This window comes from Harmonia axyridis, chromosome 2 (assembly GCF_914767665.1).
Source record: "Harmonia axyridis chromosome 2, icHarAxyr1.1, whole genome shotgun sequence".
Taxonomy (NCBI): Eukaryota; Metazoa; Arthropoda; class Insecta; order Coleoptera; family Coccinellidae; genus Harmonia; species Harmonia axyridis.
In genome coordinates this window covers 37,071,533-37,095,413 of record NC_059502.1, presented here as the reverse complement: position 1 = coordinate 37,095,413, position 23,881 = coordinate 37,071,533, and the positions used below count along the sequence as shown (strand labels likewise).

Sequence of the window (23,881 nt, the reverse complement as noted above, 5' to 3'; positions counted from 1 at the left end):
TGTGGATATGTCACTCCGTTCAGCCTGTGTTGAAGAACATGTAGTCCAATTAGTCGATTATTGTAAATACCACACCAAATATTGACTGAAAAACTTTGTTGTGAATTGTGTTTTCTGGTCACTTTCGGATTTACTCTAGACCAAATACGAGTATATGCATTGCGTGCATTCAAAATGCCATCTTTTGTGAAGGTCCTTCATCAGTAAAAAGCGTTCTGAAGATAACTCGCTGGTTCCGCAAGACCCATCTGCAAAATCGCATCCTCGGTAGTTCATCACCTGGCTCCAAACTTTGGACGGATTGTAAATGAAATGAATGCTACTTTTCAGGGTGCAGAACTCGCCAGACCTGACAATTTGGCAAACCTAAAACTAAACCAAGACGCCGATTAATGGTTGAGGGATTTTCTTGGTCAGCATCTTTTATCTCTTCATGGTTTACCATCGAACATGCTCTTTCTCGTTTACTTACTGACGGAAAGTGTCCAGTTTCACGAAGTTTACGATTAACATGTTCCAACGTTTGGTGGTTAGGAATTCGACGATCCAGATATAGCCTTCGAAATTCCAAAGCAGCTTCACGACCATTGCACTTACAAAATCCATAAACTAACAACATATCAGTATACTCAGTATCCGTAAATGATGACATTTCGATAATTCTCTCAATGAAAATTTTATGAAAACACAACAATCTACCACTTGCGTAGTTTTCTATTTCGATGATTACCCAATAACGGTTTGAAATGTCCAAATTTTGAGAATAAGCCACTTAGATTTTGTAATGGGATGAATTCAGAGTAAACGAATTTCTTCTGGAATCTTTCACAGAGCATTGAAAATGAATTATATCTCAAGCTTCAGATCGATTCCATCAGCATGTGAGAAGATAAATAGTGGAGCAGAAAGAAAGGCTAATGAAAGCTGGAAAACATTCAATACAAGAGCTAGCAAGTAAAAAAAAAAGAAATTTTCGAGAAAAAATCACATATGAAAATTGATGAGGAAATGTGTATGAAAGAATTTATTTGCAAAAGTGTAAATAAGATGTCGAGACGCATTTTGTTTTGTGCGCGTGTGATGTCTGATTTCAGTCAGTTAATATTTTTTTTACATATCCAAAATTTTACCCTTCGGTATGCTCGCACCCCCTTAGGGGGTACCACCACAGGTTAGAAATGCTGCCTTTAATCATGATACTGAGAAATTAAATTCATCCAATATAAATTAACGCATTATTCGGAGAAACACAAGTCCTCGCTTACTTCGAATTCGAACTCATTAAATATTGATGCGAAGTGTGCTATTATTCCAAATGAGCTTGTTTGAAAGAGTATTTACTGTAGATTTTGAAAAGAATTTCACTTTTCGAAAATTCGATGTACAGGCTTTTTTTTACAAAATGTGGAATAAAAAGTCGGGACCTGTGTAATCCAGAAGCCATTATGTGAAAATATTAGGCATTGGCCTTTTCTCATTCCCTCAAATTTTCATGAAGATCCATGCAGCCATCCAAGAGTTATGGCGATTGAAAGTTTTTGATAAAATACATAAAACATCCTATATCTCTTGAACTAATATAGTTAGGACATATTTCGAGCTCTGATTCAGACTCACCAAAATGTTCAGCATCTGCCCTAAAAGCCTGTACAATCATTCCTGAATCACCCTGTATACTCAATTTTATTCCTGAAGGAAACCTTACTAGATATTGAATAAAATAAAGTTTACTATTGCGTTATCCAAAAGTATCTAGATGATTACCAAAGTTCAATTAAAATAGCATTCAACTTCAACATTTTGAATGATCGAATAACGATATAAGATATTCACTTGAAACGCTGTCGATATCAATGATGAAACACGAGTTTAAATATAATTATATTGTCTCTCTCATGAACCGAATTAAGTAAGATGTATTTCATAATTCAATTCTTATGAATCCATTTACCACAACTAAATGATTCTCACTCAATATTTTGAACGTGCTGAAATGCTATTCAATATTTTCATTCAAAATTTTCTTTATCGTATTCAACAATCACCTTTCTTAATGAAGAAAAGAGAATTAATCAGATCAGTTATTAGCAGAGAATTTCATGGCTTCATTCATTCAGAAACTTTGCCAATTTATTCATTCTACCAAATCTATATCAGACTTTTTATTTACAGGAGCAATATTCACAGAAGATCAGAAGGATACCAGCATTGAATACGCTTTCAAATATGCTGTTTACAAAATCAATAGGGACCGAGAATTTCTTCCTAATACAACATTAGTATATGATATTCAGTATGTACCGAGAGATGACAGTTTTCGGGCTTCTAAGAAAGGTAAGAAATTTTGCCTATATTGAAAACTTTTTTCATAATGAAAGTTCTTTGGTATCAAGAAATAATCATATAAAGAGGTTACTGAATAATCTATCTCATATTAAATAGTATCTGAATTTAATTTTCGTCAATTCATATATTACATGAATTTTACATTATTCTCTGATATTAAGATACTAGAGCAATTTTTTACTTACATTCTTTTTCCTATTTTTATCTGATTTTTGAATTTTGATCATTTTCAATTATGGAGAAAACAAAATTTTATTTCTGTTCATTATTAAACCCAATTGACATTGAATCTACCCAGTAAATTTCAAGGCCCTTGCACATCCCATTTGACAGTTATCAATCGTGTTCTCAGCAGTCCAATTAATCATCAGTAAGTCAAATCCAAACCTGTAATACCTGTCTCAGATAAAAAGTCGAAACAAACATACATTTGAATAAAATTTTATCCTGATAATCTACTGGAACACTCGTAATTAATGAAAGAAATGAGAAAAAAATTAACGGAAATAGATCGACACAAATATAACTCACAGGGAACGAGCAAATACAGACAATGATTGCCATCGACCCAGAAACGTCTTCATGAAACTTTTATACTCGTTTCAAACAAGTGAAAGTGCGTTCATTCTAGTTGAATATTTAATAGTTTCTATACAATCAGCAATCGTTAGTAAGGACCTTGGTATGGACAATTAAGGACTACTATCTTTCAGAATACAAAAGACAACTCTGATTTCAATTTACTAAACATCGTCCACCTTGTGAATTGAGATTTGATTAACATCCTATCCTATCAAGAATAGGTATTTTATGCTCCATGAATTTGCAATTTAGGAAAATTATCTTGTGAGATATACTTCATGCTGGAGTAAAATTATTTCCATTGGAAACTTTGTCCACAGTTTCACTTGGAAGTTTGTTCTTTCTTGAGTGCCATAACTCTTCATCGACAATGTTATCATTAGAAAAATTACTGAATTCAGTATTTTTTTTTTCATTAAGTTTGGCTTTCAATAAATTTTTTCAATAAGAAAACTTCATTCAACATCTTTGTTTACTGATCTCTAGGAAAACAGTTTCAACGAATTATCAGGACTACGATAAAAGCACTACGCAATGTGTTTATTCGAGTAGGCTACAACAATATCTATATGACATAAAATTTTATAACTAATTGAACTGCTAAAGACATTTTCTTGAGGTATTGTGGTTTGTTCTTTATATTAAAATCGAACATAATATTGCCTCATAAATTCTCGAATCAAGAATATTGATTTGTGAATTTGTGACGCTAATACCACATCTCTAGGAGGATTGCTAATGCTCACAACGTATGCCATGTGACTGTATGGCGTAGATCGAAGAAAAATAACCTTTACCCTTTTCATCTCCAGAAAATACGATTGGAAAAGTCGATGGATTTTAAGAAATGAAAGAATGGTTAATAGAATTTTATTTAGATACTGATGCATCCATTTTAACGAGGGATGGCGTCTTCAATCTGAGGTATTCAGATATGTGGGCTGAAGAAAATCCTCACGCTATCAGGTATACTTAATCTCAACACAAATTTTCAAAATACGTATGGTGTGTTGTTTATAAAAACTAATTGATTGGGGCATATATCCTACCAAGACGGCTTATGGGTGGTCTTTATTGAGATTTCCTTCAAAGTATTACTCAAGTGTATTACTCAAAGATATGGACATTGCAGGGATGTATTTTCAGCATGATGGGACTTCACCTCAATTAACGTATGGAACTTTTAGAACCAGAACTTTCCAAATATGTGGATAGGCAAAGGTGTGCCCCATACATGGCCCTCTAGATCAACAGATTTCATTCCTGTCGATTATTTCATTTGGAGATATTTGAAATCCTCAGTTTATTTGTCTTAAAAAGGAATTGAGGAAATTCTCTTACAAATTATCGAAGTTATTATTATTACAACTGAATACAGAGTAGAGGCTTTCAAGCCTATAAAACTCATCAAAAAATAATCATATACATACACATCATTGAAGAAATTACTAAATAACAGAAGCAATATACTAAAACCAAAAAAAAAACTAAATAATGTGTATCGAGCAAACAGATTGTCCTTTCGAGCAACATCTGTGATTCTTTCAGAATGTTTTATTTGTTCATTTATTTTAGTTTAGTTATTTCTTCATTGTTGCTGATTTGTCATAACACAAGCCATGCTCTTCTGGAAAATACTCAAGAAAATTTGTCAGAATATCAGGAAATACAAATATTCAATCAGCGAAACAAGAAAATTTTTCAATTTGATCTCAATGTACGATTTTTCTGAGAAGTTATTGAAATTCCACTATTGAATTAAATTTTTGGCCGAAATTTTCGATGAGTTGAATGACGTGCGGGACAATGAAATTTACTGATCCCCATTGAAAAATTTCTGCTCTTTGCGAATATTTCCATTAAATTCCAATATTCCACTATCAGGGTGTTGAATCTCAGCAGTTCCATATTTTTCTAATACGGATCTGTTTTTTTAATCATTTCAAAGATCAATCGGTGTACCTGATGGAGTGAATTTTGCATTCCAAATATCAATCGAATATACTGGACGGTTCAAAAGTTATGAGGAATTGAATATATTGGTAAATTCATAAACCACTCTATATCTCTGCTATGCGGAAGATTAGACCTATCATATATAGTTTTTTTTGGACTCGCCTAGGGTAGCTCTACCTCAGGTTAACGTATGTACATTTACCAATGAAACACCCTATATAGTAATGAATATCACCGTGCAGAACGCATATGCCTGCACAAAATGTGCAATCGTTTCAGTTCAGTTGTAATTATATAGCAGAATGAACCACTAAAAAATGTCTATCATATTTTCATTAAATTTTCAAAGGAAAAAAAAATTCTTTATGTGCACCACACAAACCTCATAGTGGTTTGCACACCCTGTTGTAATTCAAGGACTTGCTCTTCTAAAGGAAGAAAAAACTTTTATATCAATGCTCTCGGAGGCAGAAAATAAAGTTCAAATCGAAGAAAATTCATCAATACATCTACATTATGAACTGTATGAGATATGAAAGCTTGTCGCGTGATTTTCTTGATGCAGTAATTATACCTACCTATAAGACTGATAAGGCAGTGTAGTACTATTTATCTTGACTTGGTTCATTTCCCTGATGAAAATTCATATTGCTCATAATCAAATCTCTCGAAAAGCATTTAAATATATCATATTAATTTCGTCATGCATTCAGCATTGATCGACTTGATTTTTGTTTTATCCTTCTTAGAACATTGAAATCTTATATTTAATTTTTTGTCTTATATATTTCCATTTAAATTTTATAATTTCACATTTTATTTTTCATATTACAGAAATTTTCAGGGTAGATTTCAAGTAACAATTAGCACCGAAGTTACGTCGATGATATTCTAAAATACTTCACTTCCTGATGTAACAAAATGCATCATACCAGTAGAAAAGAGGTTTCGAGTTAAAATTACAAAGTGCTCACATCCAGTTGTCCATACAGATGATCCTTCAATCGTTCAATTCACAATCAACGACTGACCCTAGTAAATCTCCGTACAGCCCGTACGATCCCATTGGCATACCCTCCAACCGAAGTCGTAATGGAAATGCAACGATGGGGGATGACTGGGAAAGCTTCAACTGCGAGGAATCTGATAACGAGGGGCTAGCAGACCTGCTCGGTGCCGATGATTTCCACAAACACGTACAGCCTACAATCTCCCATGCAGCCAAATAACACCGTCTATTGCTCTCTACCTAAGCTATTAGATTAGACATATCCCCTTTATTGAATTTTCGTATTTCAGCAGGAAATTTAATATGACGTTAATTGAACCCACCAGCATATTTTCGGAACATTAGGGTATGTACCAAAGGGTCGCAGTTATTAGGCAGGTCTTTGACAGAACGTTGAGTGCGTGTGTTAATGAACGCAGTCGTTTCGTTCAATTGATGATTTGACAAACGTTTTTCTGTGCTCTTCACTTCATTATTGAGTCGAATGTTCAACTTTTGATTGGTAATCCTCCATTATTTGCGCATTCGCCCCTTGGATTGCTCTATAATTTCGTCTCAATATCTCTATTTTTTAGATTTTTGAGAAAGGAATGATCTCTAACAAGAAAGCGTGATTACTTGATGAGAAATCAGATCCCAAATTAAATTCGTATATTTTTCCGCCCCTAATAATAGAACCGAAAAATATTAATCAAGATGGGAACTCGTATTATGGTTTATGGTATGGATTTGTATGGAGTAAGTGAGCCCGATTTTTCGGAGAAAGTCGTTAATATAAACAATTTAAATTGTTCTATTGAGGATATAAAATTCTTTAACAAAATCAAGTTCAAAGATAAATTTAATGTAGTTTATGAAGTGGCTCCATTTTTGTTTAATGATATTATTAATAGGAAGTTTCTTTATCTGAGTTGGTCGAAGTGTTTTGTAAAGGAAGATTTCAGATTAATAAGGTGTTTTAAATGTTGGAAATTCGGACATTACCTATTATGTCCCAAACACTCAGACCCTCATAAATTAAAGAATTGTGATTCGAATGACATTAGCTGTGTAAATTGTGAGTTTCTCAATTAAAAATTCAATACATCTTATGATATGGGTCACAATGCTAATAGTTCTATATGTAATTATTTTCTGTCCCGTATAGGTAAACTTAAGTCTATAATAGATTATACAGAGTAGATCACGTGCATGTTTGAAGGTGGCCCATTTTAATATTTGTTCTCTCTTTCCTAAATTAGATGAATTTTTTGATATTATTACTGCTGAATGCATTGATATAATTATTTTAACTGAAACTTGGCTGAACCAAAATATTCCATATGAAAGTATTTTAATTTCTGGTTTTCGTGTTTTACGTTGTGATCGTGATTTTCGTAATTTTGAACTGCAAGACTTTTTGTCGGACCTTTATATATATCTCTATATAGATGATATTGAATTGAAGATCTCCAAATTTTGTTCTTGTCTTACAGAAATATTTGACCTACATGCCCCAAAGGTTGAATCGAGAGTTTCTAAGCCGTTTGCTCCTTGGATAACCCCAACCGTAAAAAGCATGATGAAGTTGAGGAACAAGCAACAAGGCCCTATTAAAATATAAGCTCACAAAGAACTTAGATGATTACAGATATTATACTACGAAATGCTGTTACATCGGCTGTGCGAAGGAAAAAATTCAGTTCTTTGTCCCAAGCCCGCTCTCAACGTTCTAAATTTTTTCGGAAATCTTTTATATCCTTGCACGTTGGTTCAGTGATGTCGGTGTCTGAAAACTTTGTTGACCCTCAGCAATTAAATGATTATTTTCGTTCAGTTTTCAGTACTCCAAATGTTTGCCCTGAAGCAACCAGTTATTATTGTTATAGTAAATTCGATCCAAATATAGAGTTTTCATTTAGACTTGCCACTATGGAGGAGGTAAGGTGTGTCATTTAAAATCTTGGTTCGAACGCATTGGGCATTAATGGTATACTTCACGATAGATTAATGGTGTAGGATCAGAGAAACAGGAAAATGATACTCTGTTAGTTCGTTAGTATCGTGAAGTAAAATTTTTGGATCACCACTTTAGATCTTATTGATGGTATATCTGCCAGAATGCTACAATTGTCGGTAAATGTTATTTTGCCCATTATAACGCATATAATTAATGTTTGCATCGATTCTGGGTATTATCCGATTGACTGAAAGTGCTCTATTGTGAATCCTCTACCTAAGATTCCTGATCCTAAAGATTTATCCGATTTTAGACCGATAAGTATACTTTTTTCTCAGATTCATGACTATGTTTTCGAGAGCGGACTGCTCATCAGTCGAGTTTCAGAAGGGGTTATAGCACTACCACTCTTCTTTTAAATGTAGCAGCTGACATCCTGCGCTGTTTAGATGGGGGGCATGCTTCAATTCTACCCTGTTAGATTTTGCAAATGCGTTTGATACCCTAGACCATGAGTTGCTATGTGCTAAATTAAGTTATTACGGTTTTGATGAATCTTCTTGATTTTTTAGGTCCTATCTCTTTGGTAGATAGTGATGAATTTTCGGAGTACTGCCTGATAACTTCTGGTGTTCCTCAAAGTCCCATTCTTGGTCCTATGCTATTCCTTGTATATTATATAGCTGATATGTATAGAGTTGTTAAGTTTGTTGACATGTATTTTTATTGTGATGACCCTCAGGTTCATCTCTTTTTCTTCCCCTCTGCCATTTCTATAGCTGTCGGACGCTTAAATGAAGACTTCTCAAGTATTGTGCATTATTGCAGAAGGAACAATCTGAGAATAAACTTTAAAAAATGTTTCTATACACCCTTCACGTTTCATGCGGAGGTTGAGGTTATGATAGGTGTGAGAAAATTCCATCCTCCACCTGCTGTAGGAACCTTGGAGTATTTTTCGATTGTCGCACTGAGATTTAGGGAGCATGTCTCGACGCTGTTGATAAATTCTTTTAGAATTCCATTCACGTAAGTATCTCTGCGAAACTGTTATGCTGTCCAAGCTGAGCTATGAATAAACAGCTTTTATCCTTGCCTAGATTCTATCGGGAGGTTACAAAAAGTGTAGAATTCTGCTGCCGCTACGTTTTAGGTTTAAGAAAATACGATAGGTGGATCAGTGATGGAATAAATGGGTTAGCGTGGCTCAGAGTCGAAAATATTTTTCGGCTTCATATGAGTATTACTGTATATCGAATTTTGAGTATGGGTATTCCTCCTTATTTGAAAGCCAGGCTGCTCTACAGACGAGATGTTCCCCATGTTCCTTTAAGGCATGGGCAGAGGCTCATGCTGCCTCGATTTGGTTCAGCCATGTTTCAGCGCTCTTTCACCTTTAATGCGGTGAAATTACATAATGAGATGCTAATTGCTTGTAGGGGTAAAGGGGTTCTTCTTAGAACTCATTGAGAAGATAATTGAAGAATGTTTCATTTTTGAGCCAATTACAGATTTTGTAGATAAGTTTCATTTTTGCTGATATTCATGATGTATATTATTTATGCTGTATTTCCCTTCATTAATTTTTATTTTTGTTTTTTTCTTTATTTATATTTTTTTGAGGATTGAGTGGAGTAGCCTTGGCTAGACGTCGCCTCTAGAATTTGCCAAATAAAGACTCTATTATTATTAAAAAAAGCGTGGTTTGTGATTAAGATCAATCCAACAGATTTATTAGAAACAATATGAAACAGAACATCCAGCAAAGGAACATTTGTTATTGAATGCAATGATAGGGATACCCTGAAAAAACTTCAAAACAAAGCGGTCGCTGAACTCTCAGATGTTTATTCCATAGATGTCCCGTAAATAGCAAATCCGAAAATTCTTGTTGTTGTTTTACATGACAAATATGTTGACAATGAAGAAAATCTTATTCAAAAAGTTCAGAATCAAAATTGTCTCTCGGTATTAAATACACAAGAGTCTGAAATAAAATTTGTGAAAAAATTCATATCAAAAAAATAAGAGGAACTATAACGTTATTTTGGAAGTAACACCGATGATTTTCAGGTATTTAATGAACAGAAAGAAAATTTTTCTCGATTGGGATACTTTTCCTGTGTATGAGTATGTTGGGGGTTCTACGCAGCTTCAAATGTTGGAGATATCGACATAGGGCTGTGAACTGAAGAGGTTCAGAAATTGTATGCCCGCTTTGTAATCGTAACCACAAAAGTGAGGTTTGTACATCAAATGCTCCAGAATATACAGGTTGGGCAAATAAGCGAGGTAAGCGGCTATATCTGAGGATGCACTTCCACTCATCGTGGAGACTTGCGGTAAAAAATTTTACCACTAAAGTATACTTGAAAACACACTGGAAATTGTTTTGAAATTCATACATCTACCGCTAGTTGAAAATTTAAAAAAAAATGGCACCAGTTAATGGCCTATCAAAAAAGTGGGGCCCAATAATTCTATTTACTAAAATTCCTCACCACACGTTCAGACTCCAGCGACGGAAGACACTTTGAACATTTGAGTCAATTAAGTGGAATTTTGTATTCGTTTTTCTTGAATTCTGGGATATGTGGCCATAAAACCTAAAGACACAATTGAGGTTTTTCAGTGTATCATTTGAAAAATATCTACTTTCGGCCATAACTTCAGAAAGCCCGTTTATCTCTTTGCGAGCTTCAGGTTTTTTCATGAATATTCAATGAAATTTCTATTTCTGTTAAGAAAATTCTATTATTACATTTGAAATTTCTATGAAACGTTTGTTGCACTCCTCTATGTTCCTTGTTCTCTCTTTTCTCTCTATTCTCTCTCTGTTGAGTCTTGTTTCATTCTTTGATGGTTGATTCGTCGGTTCTGTTCATTCCAAGGTATTTATAATGATCATCCAACTTCATTGCTTCTATTTCCTGTTCATTTGCGAGAGTAATCGCTTCATCTTGAATTCTTTCTCTCACTAGTCTGAGAGTACGACACTTGTCCAATCCGAATTCCATACCTACATTTTTTGAAAAACATTCCACTAGTTCGATCTTATAGTTTCTAGGTGGTTCTCATTGCCTGTTATCAGTTTCAAATCATCCATATCCAGCAAATGATTGAGAGTTTTAGTATTATAATTCCTTCTAATGTTGAAACCCTTTTCAATAGCGCTTAGCTGTTTAGAGAGTGGGTTCAGCGCCAAAATTTCCCTCTTATCTAATTGAAATCAGCCTGGTTTTTATGTTTGCCGTGGGTAGCTCGATGTTCATTTTTCAATTGCTCATTGCAGCCAGCCATGTGGAAGTGAGTCGGAAGCCTTTCTATAATCAAAATAAGTCTTGAAAAAGTTTCTGTATTACTTGAAGGCTTGGTTGCATATGATGAAATCTTACGTGCGTTCTTGGAACATCCTTCCTACTGTGTAGTAATTTTTTTTTTTTCTGTTTGTAGATACGAGATGTTAATTATGATGTGATGATTTTGTATTTTTTAGGTCTTATTTTATAGCTTATGTTCTAGGTCTGTATTTTGATGGATTCATAGTGTTTTGAAAATTTTAGGTATCGCGTACAGGCTCTAATGCCTCTGCGATTAATGTTTATGATACAATAAACTACATTATCCCCGACTTTTGCCTATACGCGTAGGATTTCTCCTCGCCGTCGGCTTCTCACCCCTCGCTAAGAGGAACTTTCACTCAATACCAGATATTTAAAATATCAGAAGGGTAGAGCTCGGTCGTGTCCGGTCCTTGTGGCCCCCTGGTTCTCGTCGAACTTCTGCTCCTCTTACTTCGTTTCCTAGGAATTTTTTTACCGTCCTTGCAGTACCTAAAAGAAGAGTTTTTTGCATTATATTACATATGTATATACTCACTAAGTCCTAGTTGCTTGATATTTCTCTTGAGATTTTTGGGTACTATTCCTGTTGTTGAGATGATAATTGGAATAGTTCTCGTTGATATCATTTCTCACTGGCGCTTTATTTGAAATTTTTTCGACCTCTTTTTGACGCATGTTGTTGTTATTAGGTATTGCTACGTCGATGAGTATTGCTGGCTTCTGATGTTTATCAACTAGCAATATATCTGGTCTGTTGTGAGGGACTGTTTTATCAGTCAAAACTGTACGATCCCAGAACAGTTTATAGCGTTTGTTTTCCAGGATGGTTTCTAGTCGGTACTTGTAGTATGGCACTTTTTCAGAATAAATTAGTGTTAATTTAGTTGCCATTTCTTGGTGTAGTATCTTTCCTACTGCCTCGTGTCTCTCTTTATATTCATTTCCTGCAAACATTTGACATCCTCCCGTGATATGTTGGATTGTCTCATTCGTTGGACATCCATAACGGCATCGATCGTCAGTAATAGTTCGATCCTTTATGATATGCTTGCAGTAATTTCTTGTTGAGATCACCTGATCTTGGATGGCTAAAAGAAATCCTTCCATTTCTGGATACATCGCACTCAGCCACCCATGTGGAATAGAGTCGAAGGCCTTCTTATAGTCAAAATATGTCATAAAAAGATTTCTGTGATTTTTGAAGGCTTGGTTGCATATGATGGAATCTATTATCAGCAGTTCCTTCGAACCTAGTGCATTCTTGGAATATCCTTTCTGCTGTGCTGTCATTATATTATTTGTCTCGCAATGTTTGTAGATACGAGATGCTATACATGATGTGATGATTTTATATATTGTTGGTAGACATGTAATTGGTCTGTCTTTTGATGGATCCGCTGTGTGTTGCAGATCTTTCGGTAAGAGATAAGTGGTCCCTGCTGTTAAAAATTTGGGCATTTCCGTTGGATTACTAATAACACCATTTATGGTTTCAACTAGCCTGCCGTGTATACACCAAAATTTCTTCAACCAAAAGTTGTTCCATCTGGGCCGGGTGATTTTCAATTGTGTGTGTTTTTCAATATTTCATGGAATTCTTCTATAGAAACTGCGTTATGCGGCATGTGTTCTATTGTCTCACAGGATTTCTTTTCACTTCTAATCCAATCAGCCTGGAAGTTGTAGGGGATTGGTGTAGCCAGTTGATCTGTCCAAAAATTCTCAATATCGTCGACGGTTGGATAACTTCCTGGTGTTGCTGACATATTATTATTTAACATTCTATAGAATTTTCTTTCGGAGTTTTCAAAAATCATATTATCCTGTTTTCGTCTATAGCTCTCATTGTATCTTCTGAGTCTTTCGGAGTACACACTAAGTTTTTGTTTCAGTGTGTCTAAAATTTGTTGAGCATTTTCATTGTTTGGATCATACGTTGTATGTTGCCGGTGACGATCCATTATTATATTCACCATTTTTTGTAATTTTCTAGACGGCGAACCTTTTTCAAATTGGGTGGGCCTCCCAATATCTTGGCGGATGCAATGAACTTTGTCTCCTAGCCTTTTTTGCCAATGTGGTTTATTTTGTTGTTTTTCTCTGGCTGGTTGCTGACTTTTAGGTTTTGGCTTCACACCTAGCACTGTTGCTATTGAAAATGCTGCACAGTATATGATGAGGTGTACCTAATGATTCGAGATCATGGTAGTCAGAAAGATACTTGGGTATAATCTCCTTTTTGTTCATGACCAGAAAATGATATAGTTTCTTGGATGTCTTCAATCTTGGCAGAATCGGTCGTCTCAATGGATTTGAGCCCTCAAAATCCATAACGCATCTATTAATTGTGTCAAATAATCGCTCCAGTAGTTCTCTTTGGTCTTCTTCTGGATATTAAACGAGTGCAGCATATATATTCCGTCGTTGAGCATCACTTATTGCTATCACATCTATGTTGTTTTGTTCCTCAGAGTTCATTTGTACATTGATGTTGTGTTGGTTTTCAGCACAATCGTAGTTTTCTTCAATTGTCGTTTCGTTGTTAGTGGGGTTCCTATTCTGTAGCCTCAGTTGGACTTCATTTTTTATGGTGTTAAGTCTCTCATCGGATACAAGTTTATTTCTCAATATGACCCGGTATTGGTCGGCTACTCTTTGCTCAGAAACTTGGAGTTCGGGATAGTTTCTGTGGATTTCTGCAAATAATTGTTGCCGGTAGCCTATTTTATCCTCTTCCATATTAGTCACTTCATAATATATGCGCATGATTGTTTCATTTATCGAACTTGTCCATTTCATGCGTCTTCTTGGTAGACCTGCTTGGGTGAGTGCTGGTTGGGGATCCTGCGCAGCACCTTCAGCGGTAGGAGAAACTCGTGTTATTCTTCTCCTAGAATGTTGAGATTGTGGAGGCGTAGCATTTTGTTCGACAGACGCCCGTCTCCTTAACACTCTGTCACCGACGTCCCGCATACTGTCATGTCCAGCACCGGCTCCAGACACGCCCTGACGAACCTCAGGCAGCGGCTCTATATTCCTATTCCTCAAATTCACCATCATAGATGGGTTCCTCCGTGACGTGGGGGAGACGGCCTTTGATCGCTTTTTACGATCCGTAGAGCTGCGGTGGGAGAATTCTTGAGCTGCTTTCCACACGGCTTCGTCCGTTACCCTGGACAGGGCCTTCGACAGGTTTCAGCTTCCCGGGTCAGGGAGCTCCTGGAATCTGCGGTGGGCAGGAGTCGATTCATCTCTCCTGATAGGTGAATCGCTAGGGATTCACCTTCCGCTACCCTATTATTATTATTATTAGGTATGTGTAGCTATCAACTTTTTCACTTTATGTTTGTCGAAATTAATTTAGCCCGATAACCTTAACTAGACACATTTTCCATTGATTAATCAATTATAACGATGGTTAATATTAATCTCATTCAAAGGTGGATCTCCATACTTTTATGAATCTCAAAAAGTTCGAAAAATATACATACTTTATTCGAAGGAGATATGAGTATTCATGTCTTCAATTACCCCTCGTCCTACGTTAGGCGTACAGGCTCGCCATAAAAAATGAACCTTCTCCTCCTTATGAAATAATATACTATAATTTTTTATTTTCACGTCATTTTCACCCAAAAAGTAGTAGTTGAAACATGAAGATACTTCGAAAATGGTGAATAATTCACTGTAGAAAAAATGGCTCTTTAAAAGTGAAATAAGGCATCCTTGTATGGAGATTTCATTTGGGATCCAGTTGATAAAATTTAAATATGCAAAGTTTCTTAGCTCAACAGTTATTAGGAGTAAAATTAATGAAAAATATCATTCGTGTAAACGTAGCAATAGACGTTCTCGATTCCATGATATAATATAATTGTAGGTTCAATGAGAGTGATAAACGAATGATTTTCTACTAATCAATACATATACTAATCAAATATTTCTCGAAAATTAAGAATATTCGGCGAACGTCAAAAAACTGAACCAGAAATTTCAGTTATTGTGTTTTTGAGGATTTCAAAGGTTTAAATCAAAATGAATCCAAAATCTGATGGGATTCAACGGAACTTTCTCAGTAAGGGTAAAAACAAGAGCCCTCCAACAGGACCAGGATCGTGGTAGCGTCGGGGGTCCGAAAAGTAATTGTGTTAAATAATTTACGACGGAGATTTGTATAATTAGTTAACGAGTTTTATTATTCATCGTTTGTTCATTCTTCCTGAGGGGCTCTCTAACTGACTCCGAAAGAGATTTCGGATAGATGAAACTCTACGATTACAGGGAAGTTGCATAAAACGAATGGAAATGAAGATTGCGTTAGCAGTCTGAATTGCGAATTCCGAGTGAAATGTAGATTCATTTTTTCAGCAGAAAGTTTTGAAAGAATTAATCGATAACTTATCGACAAATTACAGATTAGAGAAGAAATAAGCCTGACTCAATTAATTTTGATCTATTATTAGGTTATATACTGGAAACTTCTGAACAACTTGCCATTTTATGAAAAACAAGAACTTCCTTTCAGATGATCGGCTCCCGAGTTAAATAAAACAGTATATTTATGAATTGTTGAAAACTTCACCATGGCATTCGAGATTAGAATCAACCATGAAAATTCTAGGTTTCTAAGTCGTTCGACAGTTATTTTGATGACGGACGGACGGCGAACAGAATCGAATCGTCATCAGTGAGTTGAAACTTGTAGCTTACAGACATAGAAGGATTTGTTCAGAACTAGAAGCAGAAAAATATAATGTATAATTAAATTTATTCAAAAAATCACTCACACCCAGTTGCAGAAACGTTCATTAAAATTTAATGACGTCATTACTGACACCATAGATAAGTCCTTGTACCAATATAGGAGAATATTCAACAAACGCCACATAAAAACTAGAGACCCATGTATGATCTGCTTCAGTCAACACCATTCTGAATTAGTAATATTCATTTATATTGTAGGTATGAAATAAAAGGCTAAAATAAAAAAATAAAATAAATGTTGTAGGCTGAAATAAAACAATTTTTGTTCAGGACATAGTTTCTTTATCAGACAATAATCAGCCCAGAATTATTCAATAAAAATACTAACATTATTTATGAGCAATCTTACCAATCGATTGATGAAAACTTTCATGTAGAACAAAAATAGATTCTTGATTCTTCTGAATTGGTTGTGAAATTGATGAATTCAGTTTTTGTAGATGAAATTTATTTTAGTCACGTACAGGAAATAATTATATGTAATTATCTCTGTGGCTTGTTCATGTTTATTCGAATCTATGATAAATAAACATATCTATCTAAGAATGTAACATGATGACACCCAATGTGAACACTTAATTTTGATCAAGGTTTAAACGCTTATTTTTCTATTCCACCGTATATTAAGATCCCTTTTTTGTGGCAATCATTTTGGAGCTTTACAATTTTCTTTATTACCTATAAACAATATGAATTCACAATCAATACTGTCAAAATCAAATATTGTGGCATAGATATAATGCAAAATGTTTTCATAAATCTATGATTTTGTGAATAGAATATCATCATCATCATCATCATCAATCAGCCTTTTGCATCCACTGCTGGATATAGGCCTCCCTCATTTCTGCCCACTGTCCTCTATTCTGAGCACTCCGCATCCAGTCTGTGGTCATCCTCTTGATGTCGTCAGTCCATCGCGTGGGAGGTCTTCCCCTGCTTCTTTTGTCGGCTCTTGGTCTCCACTCGAGCAGCCTCTTTGTCCATCGTCCATCTACCATCCGTGCTACATGCCCAGCCCAGTTCCACTTGAGCCTAGCTATCTGGTAAATAACATCTGTGACTCCTGTTCTCACCCGTAAGTCCTCATTTTTAACGTGGTCACGAAGTGACACACCGAGCATCGATCTTTCCATCTTACGTTGCGCAACTCTGAGCTTCTTAGCAGATGTGACGGTTAGAGTTAAGGTTTCGGCGCCGTAGGTCATAACCGGCAAAATGCACTGATCAAATACCCTTCGCTTCAGACAAACCGGGAGGTTACTCTTAAACACACCCCCAAGTCTGCCATACGCAGCCCAAGAAAGCGTTATTCTTCTCTTCAACTCGCATGTTTGGTTGTCTCTCGAGATTCGTATTTCATGACCCAGATATATGTATCTATCCACCAAATTCACATCATGGTCACCAATGGCAATATTTGCACTAGGGATCAGATTCGTCATGAATTTTGTCTTGGAGATATTAATTTTGAGCCCGACCTGAACACATACTTCCTGAAGATCTTCCAACATTTTCCTGATATCTTGTAGGTTGTCAGCGAACAGAGCTATATCATCCGCGAAGCGCAGATCTGTTAAGTTCAAGCCATCTATATTTAAACCCTTTCCGCTCCATTCAAGCATTTTGAAGGCGCTCTCCAAAACAGTGATAAATAATTTGGGTGACATAGTATCCCCCTGTCGTACACCTCTACCGATTCTTATGAGGTTGGTGTTTTCGTGCAATCTAACCACCATGGTAGCATTTTTATATATATTATATATTAGTTTTGTATAACGATAGTCCACCCTGCACTTTTGTAAGGAGTCCAAGACTGCACTCAACTCAACAGTATCAAAGGCCTTGTGGAAGTCCACAAAGGCAATGACTAGCGGCCTATTATATTCTATGGACTTCTCGATCACAGTTTTGATGCTCTGAAGATGGTCATTGGTTCCAAAACCTCTGCGGAACCCAGCCTGTCCTATGGGGTGATAAAAATCTAATTTGTTCTCTAAGCGTGTAGTTATAATTCTCGAGAAGAGTTTATAAAGATGGCTAAGTAAGCTTATTGGTCGGTAGTTCTCCAGTTCCGCTGAATCTCCTTTCTTGTGAATCAAGATCACGATGGCGTTGTACCACTTTTCTGGTATGGTGCTGTTAAAGAGACAGAGATTAAAAAGCCTTGCCATTTTCCTGAGTAGACAGTGACCACCTATCTTAACTGCATCGGCAACCACACAGTCCTCTCCAGGGGCTTTGTTGTTTTTTGTTTTCCTCAGAGCCAGCTTTATTTCGTCGAGAGTAAAATCAGGCATTTCTTCTGACCCTTGATTAACGATGCCTTCTTTACTCGACAGGAGCTCTAATTCTGTTATCGAGTCTGAGTTAACTTCATTCTGGCTTTTATATAGTAGATGGTAAAAGTCCTCAACTATCCTCAAAATATCCTCTCTGTTTGTTGTAATATGCCCGTTTTTGTCCTTTGCCTTCGTCATTTGCTTTTTTCCAGCTTCCAATCCTCTACGTAAGACCTTCATGCTTTTGTTGCTTTCTATTGTTTTTTCGATCTTATCTTGGTTATACGCTCTAATGTCACGTCTGATAGCTTTTGATACCTCTCTGTTAATCTGTCTTAGTTCTTCAGCAGTAGTCATTTCTTCACTTCTCATGTCTCTTCTTTCTTTCATTTTCCGCATAGTGGCTTCGCTTAATTTCGATTCTTTCTTGGTTCTTGGGCAGTATATATTTTGACTCTCTATCAGGGCAGTAGTGATGGTCTCGTTCAGGACATTGATATCCTCTTCTGGTTTGGTGTCATCCAGCCTATTTGAGATGTATTGCTGGAAGCAGACCGTGTCCGGTGGGCTCCTCCATGGTCTGTCGCTGTTAGTCTTCTTGATCAGCCTATGCCGTTCTTTACCGACGTCAATCATTAATTTAGCTCTTACAATCCTGTGGTCACTTCCGGTGGATACCTTGTTCAATACTGACACGTCTTTAACTATGTGACTTCTGTTGGTGATTATGAAATCTATTTCATTTTTTGTTCGTCCATCCGGACTCCTCCATGTCCATCTCCTATTTGGTCTCTTAGGAAAGAAGCTATTCATTTGGAATAAGTTGTTCTGCAGCAGGAAACCAAGCAATGTTTCACCTCTATCATTTCTTCCCTCCAGTCCATAGTTTCCCAGTGAGAACTCAGCAACATCCGACCTCGTTCCCATCTTGGCATTGAAATCACCACATAGAATACTATAATGTGCCTGCTGATCGCTAAGAGCATTTTTGATGTCGTCGTAAAACAAATCTACTTCTTCATCAGTATGATCCGAGGTAGGCGCGTAAACTTGTATAATTTTTATATTATATCTTGTGTTAAGTTTAAGGACAAGGCATATTACTCTTGTGGAGAATTTCTTCAGAGACAAAATGCTTGTTCTGTGACGTTTATGTATCAGAAAACCAGTTCCTCCTACTGAGCTATTGTCATCTCCTACGTAATAGAAACTGTGGCCAGATTTTAAAGTAATGAGTTGTTCTCCGCGCCTTCTAACCTCGCTGAGACCCACGATATCCCACTTGATATTCTCTAGTTCGCACTCAAGTTCAGTTAATCGTTCTTCCGACAGCAATGACAGTACATTGTATGTTGCTATGTACAAAATTTTATTACTTTTATTTTTCTTAGGTTTCTTCGCCAAATAATTGTCCCCCCCAGAATCCATGGGACAGACTGATTTAACATCAGTGCGAGATTCTGAAGATAGTCTTCTACTCGCCTGGGGTATTTGAGTGTTTTTACCTGGCATTTTCATAAGGGTTATTTAGCCATAGAACACCACGTTGGCTAGACGTCTTGGTGAGCGCGTATTTCAGCCGCCCAATCTGGGTCAGACGCTGTTTGCTGCCGCCCATTATGGGTCATACGCCGCAATGCTAGTTTTGGTCCGCCCCGGCTATTTGATTTCACCGGTACCACCCATATCTGGGAGGCTTTCCCCTATCCGCCACCTGGGGAGGCGCCCGATGGAGGACTAGCAACCCCACACGGGGAATAGAATATACCATTCGAATATTCCATTAGCAAGTCATCTACTGTAACTACTGTAGCAAAAATTATATCGAAATGTCGTTCATGCATCAGTGCTAAGAACATTAAAAAGAGGAACGGAAATCGCCTTCTAACTGATGCATTTGTTTTGATGCCAACATTCGTCATTCCTTGTCTGACGGGACACTTTAGCAGTAGCGTAACATAACTTGATTAATTTCGAAATTATCAATTGATGCTCAAAAATAGTTTACAATGAAATTTATTCATAAAAATTCGTTCGTGTTTCAAAAGGGTCAATGTTTTTCTCAGTTTAATGATTTAGCTATTGTGAAGTTTAGAAAAAAAGGATTCCTGATAAAGCATTCAACAATCAAATCAGGATTCTCCACGCCTATGGCTGGCACACACAATAGGCTAGTTCGATTGTGATTGGCGACACTAACTTCCATCTCTCTTGTATTAGGGATCGAGCACGAATATTTACTTTCCGTTCCTTCTATATATATATTCTAAGCAGCACTCACTGAAATAATGAAGACATTGAATTTAATCTTCAAATGATGCTGTCCTAATGAACTTCTTCAACTGAATGTCAGATCCATCAATTGAAAACAAAATGATCATAAACTTCACTGTGTAAAGTATCTTCGATACTGCAAAGGACTTCCTTATCAACCTGATTTAACGCTGATTCGCCTTTCCTAGCATGTTTGGAGTAGGACTAGTGAGTACGAATTGACTGCAAAAAATTAATATTTGCCTTTCCAAAGAAAGCTACAGAGGGTGAGTTCTCATATTCATGAAAATAATGAAACCACCATCACAACCAAACTTATAGGCGGAATTTATTGAAACTTGGAATGTAATTGACACTGACACATACATACATGAATATAATAATATGAATACAAACATGACTTTTTTTCAAATAATTCTATTTGATGAGTTAACTCTTTTCATATTCAAACCTTTGATTGGCCTGTCGTAACCAGTCCTGGATAGCCTGTTTAATAACTGCGTCATTAAGATCTGTCGGCCTTTCATGTTCGAAAAGAACATATACAGCCTCTGAAAGTGAAACAAAATTCATATTAGCTAAATATGCTTTGATTGTATAACAATTAAAAGTTGAGGAAATATTCATAACAAATGCTTTTTTGAAGGAAAGAATATCAAATCTTTTTAGAAAATGATGTTCGATCTATATCGAGTATTTTAAATTGCGTTCACTTTTTTTCCAAAAATATAGAAGAAATTGAAAAAGTATGAAGAAAAAATTTTTTTCATTTTTATGAGGACATGAATCTGGCATTTTTCAGAAAAAAAATCAGTGTACTGATAGTTCTGAAGGTTTTTCAATTTTTGAACTTACCAATTAGCATTTGCAGCAATTCAATTGTTGGAAAGATTTTTTCGATTTCTGGCCTGCCCAACTGAATTTCTTCGCACATCTGTTGGAGAGCAGGAATTTCATCATATTCGTGGTGGCATGTTTTATTGTGGTGCCGCCCAAGGTTGCCAGTGCCAGTCTTTTTCTCTGAAAAATATTTATGTGTGAGAAAGAAAATGAAATGAAAATATGGTGAGTGGGTACTTACTAGACAAAGAATCTTTGGTTAAAATATACATTGTGCCCGTAAAATATGGAACGAATTCATTTTTTGCTAAACAGACCATTTTAAGAAATAATCCTGAAACACGTCGATTTTTTATTTTAATTCACCGTATTTTGAAATAATAATCTAATAAACAGACTGAACTATTTTGGAGTAATGACGTCACCGTCATTTTTTTAGATGGAACACCCCCATTTTGTCCCAATTTTTCGATTACTCTAGCTGAGCTGATTCCAAAAATGTATCACATGTTGATTCCAATTGGTACAGAGTGGACAAAATACAATAGTTTGTGTGTGCTCATAAAGTAACACGTAACATTCTTTATTAGTTAAATTAACATCAATTGGTTTGAATGTAACACCCTGTAGTTTGTTACATTTTTAGATTAATAAAAATGTATAAAACTAAGAAATAATTTCTTTCATATTCTGTCTGCTAGACCACAATTACCAAACATGTTTGGAAACAGCTCATTTTTATTAATCTAAAAATTTTACAAACTACACGGTGTTACATTCAAACCAATTGACAATACTTATAATACAATAATTATTTTTATTAATTTTGTTAATTCAACTAATAAAGAATGTTATGCTCTACTTTAAGAGCACACACAAAACTATTGTATTGTATTTTTGTCCACTCTGTACCAATTGGAATCAACATGTGATACATTTTTGGAATCAGCCAGGGGCGGATCCAGGCGATGTCTGAGGGGGGGGGGGGCATATAAAGTCACGGCTCATATCGATTAGCAAAATAGCGGAATTTTTTGTTGGTACCTACTGAGTCGGGTATTTTTTTGTAGAAAGATGTATTTTAGTAACTCATTAACTCATTTCATATTCAGTTTCCAAAATGTTTGCAGTACAAAAACAAGTTCAAACAATTTCAGGAATATATGTAGATTTATCTCATGCGAAAACTCGGGCACAAGAAAATATGAGGTATAGAAAAAAAACATTATTTTTGCATAAAAATCAAGTCTTCAGTTACCACAGTTAAAATGTTTCGATTTCGGTCGAATATGCGTCGTTTTGTTCTATAACTTGTTGCCATTATGAAGGTTTGTGTATGTCTCTCTCATAGAAGCCCTCGTCGCTATTAGCAAAAAATTGAGAGTCGTCTAAGGTTGAAACGAATATTTCACCAGCAAAATTGTTTGCCATGGACAGCAAGAGATGGTAATCGCTTTTGGCCAGGTCCGGACTATAAGGTGGATGCATGAGAACCTCTGGCGAGTCACTATCGATGAATGTGGCCTTACGTCGTCCCCATGGAACACAAATCCTCTCCTATTGGTCGCTTCTGGGCGATTGCTTCCTTCAGTAGGTCCAAATGTTGACAGTACAGTTCCGAGTCAACATTTGTGCCTTAGGGCCCTTAGGGGACAGCTCATGTAGATAATTTCCTGCCAATCCCACCAAACACACAGCAAAACCTTCCTGACCGTTTCCGATGGCTCACCGTTTTTTTACCATGACCGTTTTCGCTTGACGTTGTCGTAAGTCATCCACTTTTCATCACCAGCCACCAACTGTTTCAAATATGAGGTGATTTTGTTGCAGTTCAACAGAGATTCGCAGATGGAAATTCGGTCCAAGTGGTTTTTTGCGGTAACTCGTGTGGTACCATACATCTAGCTTCTTCTTTTTTGTGGAATCTTCAACTCTTGAGCAATGGAAACAGGACTCGAAATTGTGAATGATTTTGTCGATATTTTCGACAATTGGTCTTCAGTGCGTGATGCATCTTTGACATAGAAATTACCGAAACGGAATCGACGAAACCAAAATTGCGCGTGATTGGCTATTACATAAGATGAGACCATAAACAGTGTTTGAATTTTCAGCCGCTTGGCTTGCATTTTCACATTTGTCGAAGAAAAACTCAAATATAACATATTTTTTCTTTGTCCATCTTTAACGCGCACTCAAACTAAACTGAGTAAACTAATCACAAAACGAAATCTCATCTTTTTTACACCATTTAGTGGAACCCGATCGGACTTATAAAACGAGAAATGCAGATAACTAAAGCTATCTATTGAAAAAAAAAAATTAAAAACAAAATGAGAACATATTTTCCGGTAATTCAGGATACACTTTCATATTTCTGAGGTCCGCGAGGGGGGGGGCATAGCCCCCATGCCCCCCGGAAAATTGAGACGAAATGGGCGTGTTCCATTTAAAAAAAAATGTCGTGTTTCAGGATTATTTCTGGTCTGTTTAAATATTTTCTGCGAAAACATCAATTTTCACATGATATAATATCATTCTAAGC

The 23,881-nt window shown here is 36.1% G+C and overlaps 1 protein-coding gene and 1 long non-coding RNA gene across 4 annotated transcripts in view; both read left to right on the top strand.

Annotated features, from left to right (window-relative positions):
- The window catches only part of LOC123672345 (glutamate receptor ionotropic, kainate 2), a 730,109-nt gene that overhangs the window by 446,728 nt on the left and 259,500 nt on the right, over positions 1–23,881 (top strand). For all 3 annotated transcript variants that reach the window (XM_045606425.1, XM_045606423.1, XM_045606424.1), the window contains exon 3: positions 2,173–2,334. In XM_045606425.1, the coding sequence (XP_045462381.1) occupies positions 2,173–2,334 (162 nt within the window). The remainder of the gene's footprint in view (positions 1–2,172; positions 2,335–23,881) is intronic.
- Positions 5,728–6,720, top strand: LOC123672356. Its single transcript, XR_006746257.1, has 2 exons — positions 5,728–6,239; positions 6,469–6,720. It is a non-coding gene; the product is annotated as an uncharacterized LOC123672356 (long non-coding RNA).